Below are 18186 nucleotides of genomic sequence, written 5' to 3'. Positions count from 1 at the left end.
GCTTGGAGTATATGATAGATGCTTTGCATGTGAGATATATTTTGGTGCTTATGTTCAATAAGACTGAGCATTTTCTTTGACTAAATTATGGGGACATTTTTTAATTTTGTTGAAAAAGGGCATTAGGGGAATATAGTTCATCATCGTGTCTGCTTTCTCACTACTTGGGGGGGGGGGGGGTAGATTTTATTGAAACTCTGAAGGCAACATTATGTGGTTAGTGCAGATATGCTGCAATGTTTTTTCTTTTTCCCCCAAGCCCATTTAGTGAGGAAAAATTGAAATGGGAGGGGGGGGGAGGCGGTATTTAGGGAAAAAAGTTCATCATAATTTCTTCCTGATTACATGGAGAATTTTTCAGAACTGGTGTGCACTAAATATGTGGTTGGTGAAGATGCACATTAAGGTTTACATCTTTCCTTGTGCCCATTTTTGGGTCATATTTTTATATATTTTAAGATGAAAGATATTTTTGAAAGGAAGTTAATCATCATTTTTTCTCCCCCACAGTTTGTAAAATTTTATTAAAATTGTGTAAGCTGTATATCAGGTTGGCACAGATGGACAAAAAGGTTTTACTTTATTCTTCTAATAAATGGTGAAATTTCTTGATCATTATCAAAAAAAAAAGATATCCTATTTTCTTGAAGGATTTTGCTGAAGCTTTAAGCAGGCTGATTTAGATTAATCATTAAGGTTTTACTTTTTTTCACATGCCTTAAGTGTGGTGATTATGCATGTCTATGACTGCACTGAAATTAGCTGAAGTTATGTGATTCACAATACACAAAAACAGGATAACAGTACAGCTGCATTATCGCTCACCAGATGAAATTGGTACAATAAAGTTGCCTCTATGGTGCATGTAGTATGCATAATAAAGCCACCCCTCCCAATAAATCATTACTATATTTGATTTTAAACTGAATCAAGTATACCCAAGCATTGGGTAGATGAGAAGATGCTGCAGTGGATTAGAGTGTTTTATCGTAAGTACACACTTGTTCTCAAGTACACACTTTAATATTTTTTTTAAAAAAAATTTTAAGACTGAGAGCATTTTCTGACATGTAATTTTCAAATGATTTAAAAGGTGTCCCACAACTTACGACTTAAAAAATGGCACATCACTGAAAATATTGTGCACAAAAGAATTACTTTAAATCTAAATGTATAGTGTCCTAACAAATAGTGTCCCAATATATATGGTAAATATGGTAGTTGTTTTTAAACTGAATCAAGTACACACCAAGCTAACTAGCTAACTGAATCAAGTGCACTGCTTACCAAAGAAGCACAAGATGATCAGTTTCTCAAGCATGAGGAATTCAACACCTAGAATGGAAGGTATGTAGGCAAGGCTGACAATAAAATGTTTTAGAATTTTCTTGAAGTCTGACACAGGGCAGGATGATAATGTTATGTGTTAGAATTTTTGGATTAAGGATAGTTACAACTCCTGCTCTATTTATCATGACTCCACTTTTTAAACCTGGATCAATTATTTAAATTTCTGAATTGATCACTGTTACTTATTTGCAAAACAACATGCTCTTGCACATTAGTTAGTTTTGAGTACCTAAAATGATTTACAGTAATGAAGATTATAACAATGTTAAAACATCTATTAGAACAATGATAAACGTCTTTCAGAACAATTTTAGAACATTTATTAGAACAATGTTAAAACATCTAATATTAATTAGGTTTAGATAGAACATCATGCATGCAGTCTTTCTGGATTATGCTAGCAAAATCATTCTGCCTCACTTTGAATGCAAGGTTATTTGAGTAGATAATGGGTGTTGTTGTTGTTGTAGCGTTTAACGAAATTTTTCAGCACACAATAGGCTATACATGGAGGCCAGTATTAATGGTGGAGGAAGAACCAGGGAAAACCCTAGAAAGAACCACCGACCCACGAGAAGCTACAGGCAAGCATTCTCACATACCGACATTGGCTGAATCCGAGACTCGAACACAAGCAGGCAGAGGTGAGGGTAATGGGTGTAGTCCAAGCAATAAATATATATGCAGTGTGCATATGCTGTTCCTGGTTTTGGGATTCAGATAATTCTCCACACTCCAAGTGCATGAAGTTTTGAATGCATCTGACCCTTTTTGAACATTCATTACAAAGTCAATATGACGGGTCATTTTAGTTGGCCTCTATTTATGTATTTATCTGCTGGCATGTGAAAAGCTGGACTGAATACAAATTAATGTAAACAACAGTAACATAAATATCTCCCCAGTTTTTCATATATTAAATTTCTTAAACATTTTGCATGTACTCAGCCTTAAACATGTAAGAGAACAAGAAAATTTAAACATTACTTGTGTAAAAAAAGTTCAGCTTATGCCCTTCTAATTATTTTTTATGTTTATTCTTAGTAGTAAACTGTTTCAAAAAAACATTAAGAAGTAAGCATGTCATCGTTTTATTCCAGGTCTAACCAAAATACAAATTTAACCATGGCATGCAAATGGATGGACCAAGTTAATTAAACATTGTCCTTTTCACATACATGGCATTAAACAAAGAACAGGAATGTCTAGTCAACACCCATTATGTACAACCCTGTAGTCAAACATGAATGAGAAACTTATTTAAATGCAAAACTTAACCAAAGTCACTGAGGGCTCTTCCATTAAAACATACATGGAAACCAGGGAAGGCACTTTTAAAATGGGGTACTCACCCACAGATGCAGTTTAGAATTTTCTAATCATTTTAATATGAACTCTGTAAAATCAAAGTACCCTGGCATATATGTTTAAAAAACTGCCTTCCCTGGGTATCATGTATGTTTAAATAGAACAGCCCTGAATTGAGAGACATGGGTCTAAATAGCCAAATTTTGCTGAGGTGTCAGCATACTGACCAAGACAAATTCCAAAAAAAAAGCTGCATGACCAATAATGCATGAGAAACTAACCTACATGCAAAACATAACTTATATGACTTAAGTGGAATATGTTGGTCACAATTAACTATATTCAGTAAGATAGTGTTGCCTTTACCAAGGCACAGTATCATGCTGAGCTGCATGATTCTGTAGTCAATAATGCCTGAGATAAACGCAAAACTTAAAGTCAATACAAAATTGAGCTCACAGTGACCTAATTTTTGTAAGGTGGCAATGTACTTTCCAAGATACTAAACTGAACCAAAGTCATTAAAGTGCAAAATATAGGTCAGTCACCAAATCTTGGTACTGCAGCCATGCACTCAACAAGACACATCTCCATTCTAAGATGCATCTTTCTGGCTCAAAAATGCCAGGGAAACTGTCCTAAATTCAAAACTTAACCATGGTGTGATGGATATACAGACAAATGGATAACTATATATATTACTTACACATGAATGTGCCATGAATGGCAGGGAATTTTATGAAAAAGAAAAGCAACCATTGGGATTACCTGAATTTTTTCACTGAAGGTAACTTTCTTGAAAGGTGGACTAAGATCATGAAGGGCTGAAAATGCAACAGATACTATTACGAAGAACTTTCTATGAACATGATGGCATTTAATTACTGTATAACATCATTACACCGAATCACTGTATAACATCACTGCACCATATCACTGTATAACATGATTGCATCAAATTACTGTACAACATGATTACACCAAATTACTGTGTAACATTACACCAATTATTCCATAACATGATTGCACTGAATTAGTGTATAGCATGATTACACCAAACTACTGTAGAATGATTGCACCAAAATTACTGTATAACATGATCACATCAAATGACTGTTACAACATAGTTGTACTGTATTTCTGTATAACATGATTGTAACGAATTACTGTATAACATAAGCGCACTGAATTACAGTACATTTTTCAGAGTAATGAAGAGTAGACAATTTGCCAAAGCTCTTAGGGATCCCTCCATACAAATTATTGAGTAATGTAAAGTAGACAATATGCCAAAGGCTCTTTAGGATTCCTCCATACAAAAAGTATTATAACATAAAATTTGAACAAAATTAGAGCAATGATATTTAGTTACATAAGCTCAAATATACCATACACTTCCTACAGTTTAATGAAAATGTAACCATATTGCATAGCATGATGCAATCTATAACCCCATGTCTCAACCGACTGCCTCACACTGGTAAGCATCAGAGGAGGAAACAGAGCCAGACTTTCATTCCTTGAAACTTAGGAGTCAGTGGAAGCAGAAAAATAAGCAAATAAATGAGAGCACAAAGATTACACATAAAACTTTCAAAACGTATACAAACTTTAATAATCAACATAAAATCCAAATTAAAATCAGACAAACTTTAAATAAAATCTGAGGAATTACTATTTATTTCAACCACTTGTGTTTACAACTTTTAGTCATGGAAGACATGGGTTGGGGGACAGTTGGTTATATCTGTATCCATGTGAGACAGGTGCATATAACATGCAGACTCAGGTGACCTTTGCACTCAAGGTGAATAAATTAGGAATATTATATTGTGTCCCTTGACATGTATGGAGTGCATTAGTATAGCTGACAGGGGATGGGCTACATAATAACCGACTGACAGAATTTCAGTCATTTTACAGATATGAATTTGGAACACTCATTACTGAATTACCACCTGATTATTTTGTTGTGGAATTAAAAACACAAGTTTCAAACACAAGCAAACAAAAAAAATATGCTACAGGACATATTGCTTTCTCCACACATAAGCTTGCATCAAGGATGGGTCTATATGGACAAAACACCCACATGAAAACAGAAGTTTGTCAATGTCAGTGAAGTGAGAGTTGTTTGAACAGCTGCACATGACCAACTAACTGTATATAAGATCAAACTGTTTCTGTTTAATCAGTAGATTGAAAAAAATATTGCAAAAGATGCCTGAAGCCTTCATGCCAAAATTCTAGAAATACTGATTTCTTTATTTGAATTTATTCAGTTGCAGTCCAAATTTATGGTCTGCTATCATGCATGCAACCATTTTTGTGCCGAATGGATAGCCAATTATTGCTCGCACTGATATTAACCATTGATAAAGTGGCATGTAGAGGGCATCAAGTACTGAAGTTAGCTCTCTAACTTAGACCTGAAGGAGATGCAGATTTCATTGACAAAGACAAGACCACTATTATGGTCTTACGTGATCAAGCCATATATAAACTTATTAAAATCATTAATTAGAATGGGATGAAAATCTGCAAATGTCAGAGGGGTGTATAGGTAAATGTTATGCAAATTTGTTTAATATACTTATGATTGGGTACACTTAATGTGCTCTTTTTGTAAAACATTTTATGATTTCAATAGAGCACCAACAATGTTGACTTACACAGGACAGGTTTAAATGATTTTCAACCCTAAAATATTCATGCAATGCATGTCACTGTTGTTTCATTGTCAAATATGCTACTCTCTATTAATTTTTTGCATTTTCTCAGTGCAAAATATAACTGATCTTATTTAGTAGGTGTGAAAGTTTGGGTCAAAAATAACATTACCAACCATCAACAGTCTGAAAATTTAAGGTGCATTTTAAAAAATAATGAAAAATATTAAGGGCACCCAGAAAGACTGGGCAAAGATGATAAACTCTAAAGTGTATATATAAGACAATTTATGGATAAGAAACTGAATATAACAAATAAAACAAATCCTTTCATGGTCATAATGAAGTTTTGGAATGCACTGAATATTTTGTTGTTTACACATAAAGTAGTATTTATATTCAGGTGAAATATCTTCATTTTAAAGCTATGAATAAATCTTACAGTGAAATTAAGAATATATATGGTGGAAGTACTATATGAGAACCTCTTACCATGTCCTATCTTGTTCAGTGACAGCTGCTTGTCGACTTTTAATTTTCCTGCAAATAAAGAAAGTATCAAAAGATTCCACAACAAGTAGTGCTCTCAAAAATTATATATAAACTTAAGGTGCTTCAGGTCAACAATGGCAATAAAAATATGTTTCAACATATCTATTTTAATAAAATAATATTTAGTGATAGAAAATGGGTTATGGGTTTAAGCAACTGTTTGCAGAATTTTGCTTTGAAGTCACTGACATCTGCTAGTGTAATGAACTTCTGAGTTTGTACAAATTATGTGAAGGAAATATTTTCAAAACACAGGAACACACAGAAATGCATAATTAATCTCTTCACAGTATCAATGGATCATTTATGAATAAATCCTGAAGTAAGAAATGCCAGTATAAACGTGTACCTAAAAACTCAAAACAACAAGAAGTTGATATTAAATAAAAAACAAGCCTCCACATGGATCCGATCATAAAAATTGTACCTGATCTATTTCTAATCTGTATTTAGTGTAACCTATTGCCAAAACATTTCATAAACTCTCACAAATGATCCAAGTTTAAAGGCAAAACTCCTGATTAAATGTAATACAGTAAAACCTGTCTTGAAAGACCACTGCTATGTGAGACCACCTGTCCTGAGAGACCATATTCTCTATACATAAATTTATTGATTTTATAGCATTGTGACCTGTTATGAGAGATGACCTGTCTTCAGAGACCATAATTTTTTGGCACAAGAGGTATTCTTTCAAGACAGGTTCTACTGTACTAAATTTTCATTAAATAGCCATTTTAAATCTCTTCAGATTCATATGCCATGTCTGTAAACATTAGAGAAACTGGTCATAAATAAGAGTTGATCGTAAACCAAAAATCAAATGATTATCAAAATTTGGGCAAAGTATCTGTTACAGAACTAGAATGCCAACATTTCAAGGTCACAGGATTCATGTGTGAATGCTGAAAATAATATGTAAACCATGAAAGATAAACTAAAACATCCTTAAAATCTGAAGTCGTAGATGACATGCTACTGATCTTTTGTAACAAGAATGCAAGAGGTTCTAAACCTCAGTTATACCAATATAAATTGTAAATACAGTAATTTAGATTACTGATATATATATAAAATGTAAATACAGCAATGCTGAATATTAGTGTCATAAATAAAATAAAAATTAAATCTAAACTCAAAGTAAAAACATCTTTGACTTTCTATAAAAAAATACCCTGGTCCATCATCATATATGCCCGATTTCAATATACCAATAAAAGCATTGTCAGATGATGTGGTGGTATAGCTTTAAATTTAGATCTGAAAAAATTTAAGAATATGGGCTATATGTTCTCAAAGGAATTTTAGTATATGGACCCATGTTTTGGTCAAGCTGAGTGTTAGTACAATTACACCAGAGTTTGCATCCAAACTTTCCATATTTATATGATTTGCACTGGCATTTTCATTTTGACAGAAGGAATGTGGTCCAATTTTTTAAAGCAATTTTTATTCAAAATTAAATGCATTGCCAAAATTGTGCTTGCAGAAATGTAAACTGTCTAAAATGATGTATTTAACAGGAAATAAATATTTCTGTTTTGTCAATTAATATCATCTTAAAACTTTTACAACAATTCAAAATAAAAATTAAATCCCATTTGTGTGCATTCAAGATCAAACCTGTGTTACAATTGTGTGCATTAGTTCCAAGAGTTTTACTTTTCAAGTGGTTAAAGTTCGATGTTCCAAAATGGAAAGTAGTTAGTACCACATTAGTTCCGTAACTTTTTGCCAACAAAACACATTTACCCAAAGGGCAGGAAGAAAAATAACTTTTTATCGTAGTTTTATTTTTCTTTCAGTTTCATTTTACAAATGTACCAAGACTACTGTGTCTTATGCAGTTCTTAAATTGCGGGCCCCGAGTAGTCTAAAGCGCTCTCCGTTACAGATCACTGCCATATCACCTCTGTGTGCGTGGGTTCGAGTCTCAGATTCGGCCAATGTGGGTATGTGAGAAAGCTTGCCAGTAGCTTCTCAAGGGTTGGTGGTTCTTTCGAAGGAATTTCCCGGGTTCTTCCTCCACCATTAATACTGGCCACCATGTATAGGATATCGTGTGCTTAAAAATGGCATTAAATCCTACAACAACAACAGCAGTTCTTAAATCGCTGGAACCAACAGAATGTCTAATATTAAGCATAGATATTCAATGCCTTTTGGCAAGTAGGAGGAATCTCATATTTATTTGTCACTGATACAACTCAATCTACTGTCAAAGAGTTTGTATCTCTGTCACAACCCAAAATATGAACCTGTATGCACCCTTCTCAGATCTTCACTAGTATATAGTAAAAACAAATATCTAGCTTTAAATATTGAATGCTGATATAATTTTGTGGAGTCATGTAGCACTAGTGAAACCATTGACAGTTACAGGACTGAACTGCTTGTATGTTGAACACACCTTCAAACATTTATTTTCAGAACTCTATAAAGTGTGCAAACATTAAGGTCAGAAGCTCAAGTCTCATGCTCAAAATGTTTTGAAAATACAAATAACAGATATTGCCAATTTGACTGAAACCTCCTTATAAAAATTTTAAAAAAACAATTACAAGAGGATATAATTACAACCCAATTTTCATTTTCAACTTTTCTGTAAAGTACACATGTCCATAAAGGACATAAATATTTAGTCACTGAAGTGTCCTTTCCACACAGGTTTCACTGTTCCTATAACTAATACTCTTGCACCATTTTAACCAATACACATGGTAAGAAGGTACTGAAGAATACTTTATGGCAAATGATTTTACGGTTACATGTGGTATGAAAGTGTTGAAGAATACAATATAACAAGTGGACCCACTGGTAGCTGAGTGGTACAAGACATCTCACCTCTGTCCATGTGGGTTCGAGTCTTAGGCTCAGTCAATGTGGGTACGTGAGAAAGCTTCATGTGGGTCAGTAGTTCTTCCCGAGGTTTTCCCGTTTTCCTCTACTAGATACACTGGCTGCCATGTACAGCCTATTATGTGCTGATTAACAAACAACAACCACCAAACTGCAATTAATTTTAACATTACATATAGAAACAAAGTATTTTAGTAGTGAAGAAATTTTAGCAATCTAAAAACCTCAACCAGATTATGAAAATAAATTCTAGCAAAGTTATCAACAATTATATGATAACCTCCCTTGATCTAAAATTGGTAAAATATAACTTGCCAATATTTTCGATTTGTCACTTATTAAACCCACTATACAATAATCACAAACCAATTTCATCTTTGGCCCCATCTTCAAAAAAGAAGCGGATCTTGTCACCACTGGTCATAAAGTATTCGTCTGAAGTCTGAAATTAAGAAGTTTTAATTTTATCCTTTCAACATCTGGAACATCTGTCTTTTCCTGCAAAGAGAAAAGACTCGCATCTCTGAACGTACTTATGATCACTTGAAGAGATTAGAGCATTTTCCAACTGCACTGAGAATGCCACTGAATGATTCAACCATCCTTTTAGGCGACATATTTCTGACTATGGTACTTGTGTTTTGTTCAAATGTGGAAGTGATGTTTCCCTCCACATGACTAATTAAAATATGGATTTTTAATATCAATAGTAACAGCAAAAGAAACTATGTTTGTATTAGCATTTGCCAAAATCAAGAATGGAAATTAAAATTCACAAAAAGGTATCATTTATTTCAAAGCCACATGTCTATGTTGTATTTTCACAAAAATGAGTAAACTCATTACAGCATCTCAAATTTCACAACATAGCATTCCTGTATATTTCTAACCAGCATAATTGCATTTTAATGCTAAATCTTTAATAATTTAATATTTAGACCCTGCTTTCAATGAATTGTATATTTTCCTGAACATATCTGCCCAATAGTTTATGAAAAGAGACAATCTAATAAAACGGTATTTCCCAGAACAGTGATGTCTGCCATTATTTCCCCATGACCGGTTCACTTACAGTTCCAAACTGATTTTTATGAAGAAAATAATGTACATGTGGCAGTTATATATTCATGTTACTGATTCTATTTTTAAAACACAAATTGCTATTTACATAAGTTTAGGTTTCAAAACAAAGGGGTTTTTTTCTCTTTCATCAAACGATAATTTGTGGCAATCGGGCAGTAATAGTTGCTAACTTACTTAGGAAATGGTTGATGGTCAATCAGCTATCAAACACGTCTGTGAATGTGCAAGAGTTAGTTTGTCAATGTAACTGATATCAAGACAAACTATCTGATGATTCGAAGCCTAAATTTTGCCTTGAGCTTTATATAACATAACACTAACCTGGCCAAGGCGAGGGAGCATCTCAAAAAGGACAATCATTCAATGATCCTCTAAAAATTCACAAGGCAAAGTTGTTTTCCCTTTCCTAACAGAAGAAGGCGAAGTTTACATTTTTTAACTGACTTGGTTGCCCACTTTGCCTGGTAGCATGACCTCTGCACGTTTGATTACCACAAAGATTAAGTCATATGTTAATGTCTCACATTATATTAGCTACAGTTTTAATCCGGATATCAAGACCATACTGAATTCAATTTGGTATGTTTTGTAATTGCTGTCTTTTTGATCCTCTCAAAATTAATTCGATTTTTTTTTATATCCCAACAGAAATACAGTGTGACCAGATGAAATGGGGTGGGTGGTAAAATTACATCAAATTACTCTCTGGTACCCCCAAATTTTAGAAGTCTTCATTAATTTCCAACAATATAGGAGATAGAAAACGAGCCCATGTTTTATTTATAAGCTTTGTGAGGAAAATTAAAGTTATTTAATCATTACCCGCTTCATCTCTAGGGTCGTGAAAACTGTATTGTGCTCCTCTGGATTCATGTCTTCGACGAGACGATGACATTCTTCCTGCAGAGCATTGACGTCTTCACTGCTCAAAAAATTCTCAATCAGCAGATACCCATCTTCATGGAACTGAAATGACATCCATAAATTATGTGTTGTACCTGCATGAAATAAAAACAGATACACGCAATAACCTATCCTGTCTCTGATTCAACCCATTCGTGGTTTTGTGTGGATGCACCAAAATGCCATACAACACATTCCCATTCTTTGAAACATGCCTCCAGACTTTAGGAAACTAGTGGAAATAGTTGGTGAATCCATACAAATGTTAAAGATTTTAACTCATAATATTTCCAATGAAAACAATGGAATGCTGTCAAGTCAAGATTCCTTGTCATACTAAAATATGACTCCAGTGGAACTAAGGATTTATGGGGTAATCCAAGGTTTAAACATGTTTTTGTTTTACTTATATACATGTAATGTGTTTGTATGTATTACTCTATATGTATTATTTTAACTGTTATACCACAATATATGCCTTTTATACTTTTTGATGTATGTTTTATGTCTTTTATCATATTTTGTTCAGTGTTTTAACATTAGAATCAAGAGGGAAATCTCAAGTGGGGGCTTAAAACAGTGAAAAGAGAATCTCAAGGGGGAACTTAAAAACATGGGAAAGTGGGAAATCTCAAATGGGGAATTAAAACACTGGGAAAGACAGAAGTCTCAAGGAGGGACTTAAAACACTGGGAAAGAGGGAAATCTCAAATGGGGAATTAAAACAATGGGAAAACAATTTATCATTTAAATAAAATGGTGTGTGTTCCCAGTACAATGTTCACCATGCATAGGTACGATGTTATTACCCATGATAGATTCCACTTGGGCAAGTAGCCAACATCATTTTAATTGTGCAATCAAAACTGGACAAAAGATTGGATAAGCCTCAGTTTTGTTCTATATCTTCTCTTGCATGATGCAAGGTGCCAGTGACCATGGATTGGAAGCCTTTAACTGTGATTGGTGCTAACTGTTACTTGTCAAAAGCCACAGTAGAAAGTTAGCTACTGAGGAACTGATGCCTGCAGTTATATGAAGTGTTCTTGTGCACACATTGTGTGAAGATATTCCATATGCCTTCATTAAAAGTTGAGGGCATCAAGCTTGGGTGATTTTCCACCACTTGCAATGAGAACTGTTGTTTCTGAGGACTTGTTTAATGAGACCCAGATGTGCAGGTTCAGCAACCCTGGCTTGGGATGAAACACCTGCTGTAGTGCTTGGATGCATGAGGTGATATGGGAATATCTCAATTTCTTGGAGATTCTGTAATTCTAGATTCATCAATTCTAGACTGATGAGGTCACTGATACAAGATTTTCTCATCTGAATGGAGCAATCAGGATGAGGCAACACTACAGTTCTCTTGCTTCCTGTATCACCTTTTAAACCAGAGATGCTGACAGGCAGGCATATATGTTCAGACCATTCCAACTGATAGAAAAAGCATCAACTACCCATGACTTCAGATCCAGGACTGGTGAGACATTCTACCTTGTCACAAATAGGTTCATCATTGGTCAATCCCACTGGGCACAAATTAAGTGAAAACCAGGGGATGCAGACACCATTATGTTTTGTATTAGTTGATACTTCTGGGACAATGATTCCACAAATATATTTAGCTGGCCTGGAATATGATAATGTGAATTGGCACTGAAGACATTTCAGAAAATCTCAAACACGCATGCAAAATGGTTCCACCTTGCTGTTTGAGATAAGTCAACACAGTGGAGCTATTGGACAGAAAGAGAACTCCATTCTCAGATAGATTCTCCTGCTACTAATGAAAAGCTTTTGAAGAATGATGATAAGTAAATGATGATCCTGAGGGGGACACACTCCACTGGATTCCACGAATGATGCCTCAATGTCCTCTGTGTTCACAACTGTATAGATTGTGATTTCCTGAGGTTGTCTTTGCAGAGATAATGTATCTACTTGCTTACAAGTCAACCTTTATGCTGAAAATTTGATTCCATGCAAAGTAGGGGATATCTTATAAAAGAGACATATAAATGTTGGAGACTCTAGATGCTTGAATTACACAAAAATAGTGTCAGTTCAAATACTTTTACGTTTACATAAACTATTCCCATTCTGAAATATGTATACGGTATGCATTGAGTTCATCCGTTTTATGACATTACTCGTTAAACAACAATGGTATCTACAGTTATTTGGATTTTAATAATTTGAAAATATTATGGGTAAATTAAATACTACTCACTACAAAGTGAGGTGTCTGTCAGACTTGTTTACCATGGGTGTTTACTAGCAAGTATATTGCTTCCATTTTCTGGCAAGTCTGAACAACCCATATTTAAATTAATATTAGTGTTTTTTCTGTATATTAATCACTGTGCTTAATGCCACAAAAGTTTTAAGCTGTATTTTCATTTTCCTTAAGTTAAATTTAATTCCCAAAGTTTCTGCTTAAGCACATGGCCCAACAAGCCCTTGGCTTATAAAGGTAGCACTCACTTTGTTTTCAAGTTATAATCCTTTTGATCAAGCTATGAATATAGAACATGTACTTGTTCCATGCAGAGCAGCATTCCACATCTTTCAGTGAATGTTTGACTATAATCCTTTAGCTTGTAAAGGCAGCACCCTCTTTGTTTTCCCATCTGATGCAGACATTTATTTTCAAGATATTGGAAGAAGACAGGTATATTATTAATATTTATCCCATGTATGTCCCTTACTCCTTATGAAGATCATCCTTTTATCATATTTCTATTGAAAGTTGTAAACTTTGGCTACAAAGCAAAGTATGTGAACTATGAATGGGGAACAGATTGCCTGTGTTACTATAATCAGTGCTCATGTGGCTTTAACATGTGTTATTCTAAAATGCTGTTTGGATATTTATTTGCCAGAAACCAGCCAGAACCAGTGTATTGGGGACCAGAACTGTTCCAAGCAATTGTTGCAACCAGTGCAACAATGCATGGCCAAAAAATGCCAATAAAGCTAGCATATGTACATGACAAGCTGATAAGTGATTACTTTGTTGTTGTAGAGAGTTAAGTCCAAATGCATAATATTATTATGGCATTATAGGAAATAACGGGATCTCAGTGGTCATGTTAACTTTTGAGTCTTTGATTATAAAAATCGGCCAACCTTTGACATACTTCTCATAAAAAGGAAAAGACTGACTAAAATTGATTTTGGCAAAAAACTTCAGTAATTTTTCTGATTTGTTATTGGTCTTGTTTAATTGCTACTGCGTTGTTCAACATTTTTTAAGTTCAAGATTAATAATAATTCAGCTGTCCCATGCTCATGCTTACACTAATGAAATACTGGTAAAACAAATTAATTGGCATCTATGAACATCAAAAGTGGAAATAGAAACTGTATATAAATCAAGACATGCTTCCTATGCAATGAACATAATAATAAACTGGGTAATAAAACGGGCAACTGGGCACCACTTAAAAAGAAAAAAACAGTTCAAGGCTCATGTCACGTGACTATTGCAATTAAAAAACCAGTTCAAGGCTCAGGTCACATTACTATTGGCTGCAGTACATTTATGCACAGTCAGACGTCCATTTAACTTCCATTTTTGCTATTAATAGTAGCTGTACATGAAACACAAAGAAAACAAACGGGTTTCTTCAATGTAAAACTAAGTTACAGATTCATTATAATTTGATAGGCACATATTTGGCAGACCAGGCTAAATTGAAAACAAAATGGTGCCAAATGTCAATCGAAACAGGCTTTGTTGATGTAACTCATGGATGTTATATGAATGAAAAATGATAGAGAAGAATTTTGTTAAACTTAAAAACATTTCGCATCAGCGAAAGGATAAATCAATAGCACTTTAACAAACTTTGACAGAAGAATCTGAGTGATATAATACAACTTTAACCATTTTTGGACTTCACAACCATTCAGCGGAAAATAGACATCTAGACTGGATAAAGTGAGTGTTATGCATAAATAATTTATCAATTTGTTGTTTGCATACTCTCATAATAATCCAAATGGATTTATCCAATTTGTGACAAGAATTTTAACTGCAGATAAAGGTAAGTAGCAAAATAAAAGTATATTATTCATAGTTTTCTGTAATTATGGCATGTAATACATATATTGCTCTTTTTATGCTTAGATTAAGCTTTTAATTAGTAATAATTACACTTACACCTCTCTTGGGGTTACCATGTATGAACCTACATCAAAGCAGTTCGAATTCACATTTAATACATTTGATGGGGTACCTGGTTCATTAGGATCAACAGTTACCTAGGCTATATATACCGAATCTTTAGTCAGCCTAGTGGGAGACACTGTTACATATGGGAGAATGGAAGAAGCTGTGTTTCCTCCATAGTCTCTGGAGTTATGAGTGTTTCGTTTCGTACAACAAACAATGACAGAGTTGATTAGTTCTGGCCAAGTTTCTCTGTCCTTCCATCTTCCTCTGTTTGAGTCAAGAATTGAATCACTTTGGTGTGGTTGCCACCCAATTCTAGACAGCCCAAGTAGTGTAAGCACATGTCCAAGCATGGCCTTTGGGGCTGTAAGTGTAGGTGCAAGTGCTTTATAAATTATATTAATGAGTCATGTCATCTAGCCACAAACAAGTTTTCATCTATCTCAGCTGCCAACCTGTGTCCAGCCTTCCAGCCCTCATTCCATACCATCTAGCTGCCAACCACAACATCCAGCCCTCATTACATACTGTTCTGTGGCAGCATGGTTTCCATTAAATATCGTCCTATCTCTCATCAAGTTGAGCCACGCAACATTAACATTACAAGGGATCAGTCCACCTAACATCACATTACTCTTGCAGTACAGCCATCTACACAGTCGTCCATATATATGTTGTGTACTAAGCGCTTCAAGTACTGGGCTAAACCAGCCCAATTTGGTGCAAAAATCAATTTAAAGGGATTTGTTTGCAATTATTTAAACAAAATTTTAACTTAAAAAAATTAAACATTATATTGATCATAATGATTAGTATATGTAATGTACTAAGCACTTCATAACCTGGGCTAAACCAGCTCAATTTGATGCTCGTATCATTTTCTGGAATTCAGGGAAGGGGATTTTTAAAAAAAAATTGTTTACATTTTTTCTGTAATCTTTTAAACATTTTATATACCTTACCATGATTAGTATATATAATGTACTAAGCACGTCAAGTACTGGGATAAACCAGCAAAAATTAATGCACAAGTCAAGTTTGGGAATTTTTAAAAAATATTTTTAAAAAAAAATATATATAGATTATAATGATTAGTATATAAAATGCAATAATCACCTCAAGTACTGGGCTAAACTAGCTCAATAAGACGCATACAAAAGGGAATATGTTATGGAGTGGTGTATGTGTGTTAAATTCACACACTCAGTACAAAACCTAGGTGTTATTCTGGACAGTACTCTCACATTGCACCAACATGTCATGAACATATGCAAGGCTACGTATCTTGAGCTGAGATGGATCAGCTCAATTCGCAAATATCTTCTAGTTGATGCCACTAAAACACTTGTGTGTTCTTTAGTACTTTCAAGACTGGACTATTGTAACTCAATTCTGTCTGGTTCGTCTCAATATCTGCTCCAGAAACTTCAAAACACAGCTGCTCGGATCATACTTAGAGTACCACGATCAGAGCACACCTCCCCGCTGCTCTGTATCCTACACTGGTTATCCATTCGATCCAGAATCAAACACAAAATTTGTTCTCTGTGCTACATTTCACTGGCGGACTCTAGTCCAACATACCTATCCAACCTCACCGATGTGTACACACCAGCAAGATACTTATGCTCCTCTTCTGACAATCATATACTCATTATTCCCACTATGAAAACAAAGTCATATGGACAGTGTTCTTTTGCATACCAGGGCCCAGCAACGTGGAACGAATTGCCCACTGAACTTTGACACAAAGACACAGTGATCACATTCAAGAGGGCTCTCAAAACTCACTTATTTCGACAGCAAGAACAAACTTAAAAACCTAATAATGTTTCCTACCTTAAATATTCTCAGCACGATTTTTTGTTTTCTAATTTCATGGTGTTTGTTTTTGCAATCATATCATTATATGTTTGTTATCTTATGTGTTGTCTAATGTTGTAAATCGCTTTGAGCTTCTACAGTAAAGATTAGGCGCAAAGTCCTTATTATTATGTGCTATGGTCGGCAACAGAAAACTGGGATTGTTGGCCGACCAGAAATACATTTTTTTGTGGGCCTACGGAACCCTTTCGTGCTTAAATCCATATAGTGTGCATGCTTTTAAAATATAGACTAGTTTAAACAAAACGGCATTTAACGTTTAAACGATTTTTTTAAAATAACGTCTTTTTACACAAAAAAAACCTATCACAAAGTTTACGGACTTAAAAAACAAAACTTTTTGTACATGGTATATTCTTGCATTTGTGCAGATATTCTTTCTACTCTTAACATGGATATCTTTCCTATCGTCAAAATTCTGTGAGTTATCCGCCATTAATACACACATCACTTCTGGCCGAAAACTCGTGGGAGAAGCCTCAAATGACTTAAGCACCTAACTGAAGTTAAAATGAACTCTAATCTCACGTAACTCCAAATTTTGATGCAGGGTGTCAGTTAATCCTATATGTAAGACTTCGACGCTGATATTTATGTTTGGGCGCCAGGCACTAAAACAAAAATAGCGTGCTATGTCTTACATTGTAGGACTAGGTGTCAGTTTTCTTTGAACAGTCGGTACAAATGCTAAAACATTATTTCATCTGATACATTATAGAACATAGTACAATAAGAAATACAGTTTCAAATCTTTTCACAGGATTCTTACTTTCTTCACCTGCTCGTCAGACAGCGCCATTTCTGCTTGCACTTCGTCCTGACGTGACCCTAGCCTAGTTAATACAGAGATAAACAACCAACAATTGGCTCATGGTCATTCCGTACCCAAGTCGTTTCGTACCCAGTGGAAATTGGTCGTTTCATACCCACGGTGCTGGTCGCTTTTTACCCACGGTGCTAGTCGTTTCGTACCTGAGGTGCTGGTTGTTTAGTACCCAAGGCGGTTGTTGTTTCGTACCCATTAATTTACAAGGTCAAATATACGGTATGCAGAGAACTCGCCCCATGGAAAACTCGTCCAGGGAAAACTCGCCCCAACGTATGTGGAGAAGTCGCCCCAATTGGTTGGAGGAAGTAACCCCAAAACTTTTCACCCAAGAAACCTTTTTATAACAGAATTAGATCATCTTTTACGTGATTCATATTTAGATTTACACACACACACACACACACACACATATATATATATATATATATATATATATATATATATATATATATATATATAGGGCCGGCGCTACCATATAGGCAAACTAGGCAGCCGCCTAGGGCGCTGATTTCAGGGGGCGCATATTTTAAACAAAATATTGTTTATACATTTTGAAATTTATATTTTCG

At 34.6% G+C, this 18186-nt stretch overlaps 1 protein-coding gene across 1 annotated transcript in view; it reads right to left on the bottom strand.

Annotated features, from left to right (window-relative positions):
• Positions 1 to 17838, bottom strand: part of LOC149778527 (phytanoyl-CoA dioxygenase domain-containing protein 1-like) — a 35058-nt gene extending 17220 nt beyond the window's left edge. Inside the window, exons 1-5 of the mRNA XM_089939401.1 lie at positions 17558 to 17838; positions 10644 to 10787; positions 9105 to 9180; positions 5820 to 5867; positions 3427 to 3482 (exon numbers count right to left, since the gene is read on the bottom strand). Of these exons, the coding sequence (XP_089795527.1) occupies positions 3427 to 3482; positions 5820 to 5867; positions 9105 to 9180; positions 10644 to 10787; positions 17558 to 17587 (354 nt within the window). The 5' untranslated portion in view covers positions 17588 to 17838. The remainder of the gene's footprint in view (positions 1 to 3426; positions 3483 to 5819; positions 5868 to 9104; positions 9181 to 10643; positions 10788 to 17557) is intronic.
• Positions 17839 to 18186: the final 348 nt, after the last annotated feature.

Source organism: Sinohyriopsis cumingii, chromosome 17 (assembly GCF_028554795.1).
Source record: "Sinohyriopsis cumingii isolate HCF-2022 chromosome 17, ASM2855479v2, whole genome shotgun sequence".
Taxonomy (NCBI): domain Eukaryota; kingdom Metazoa; phylum Mollusca; class Bivalvia; order Unionida; family Unionidae; genus Sinohyriopsis; species Sinohyriopsis cumingii.
The sequence above is the reverse complement of the archived record's forward strand: the minus strand, read 5'-3'. Positions and strand labels throughout refer to the sequence as shown.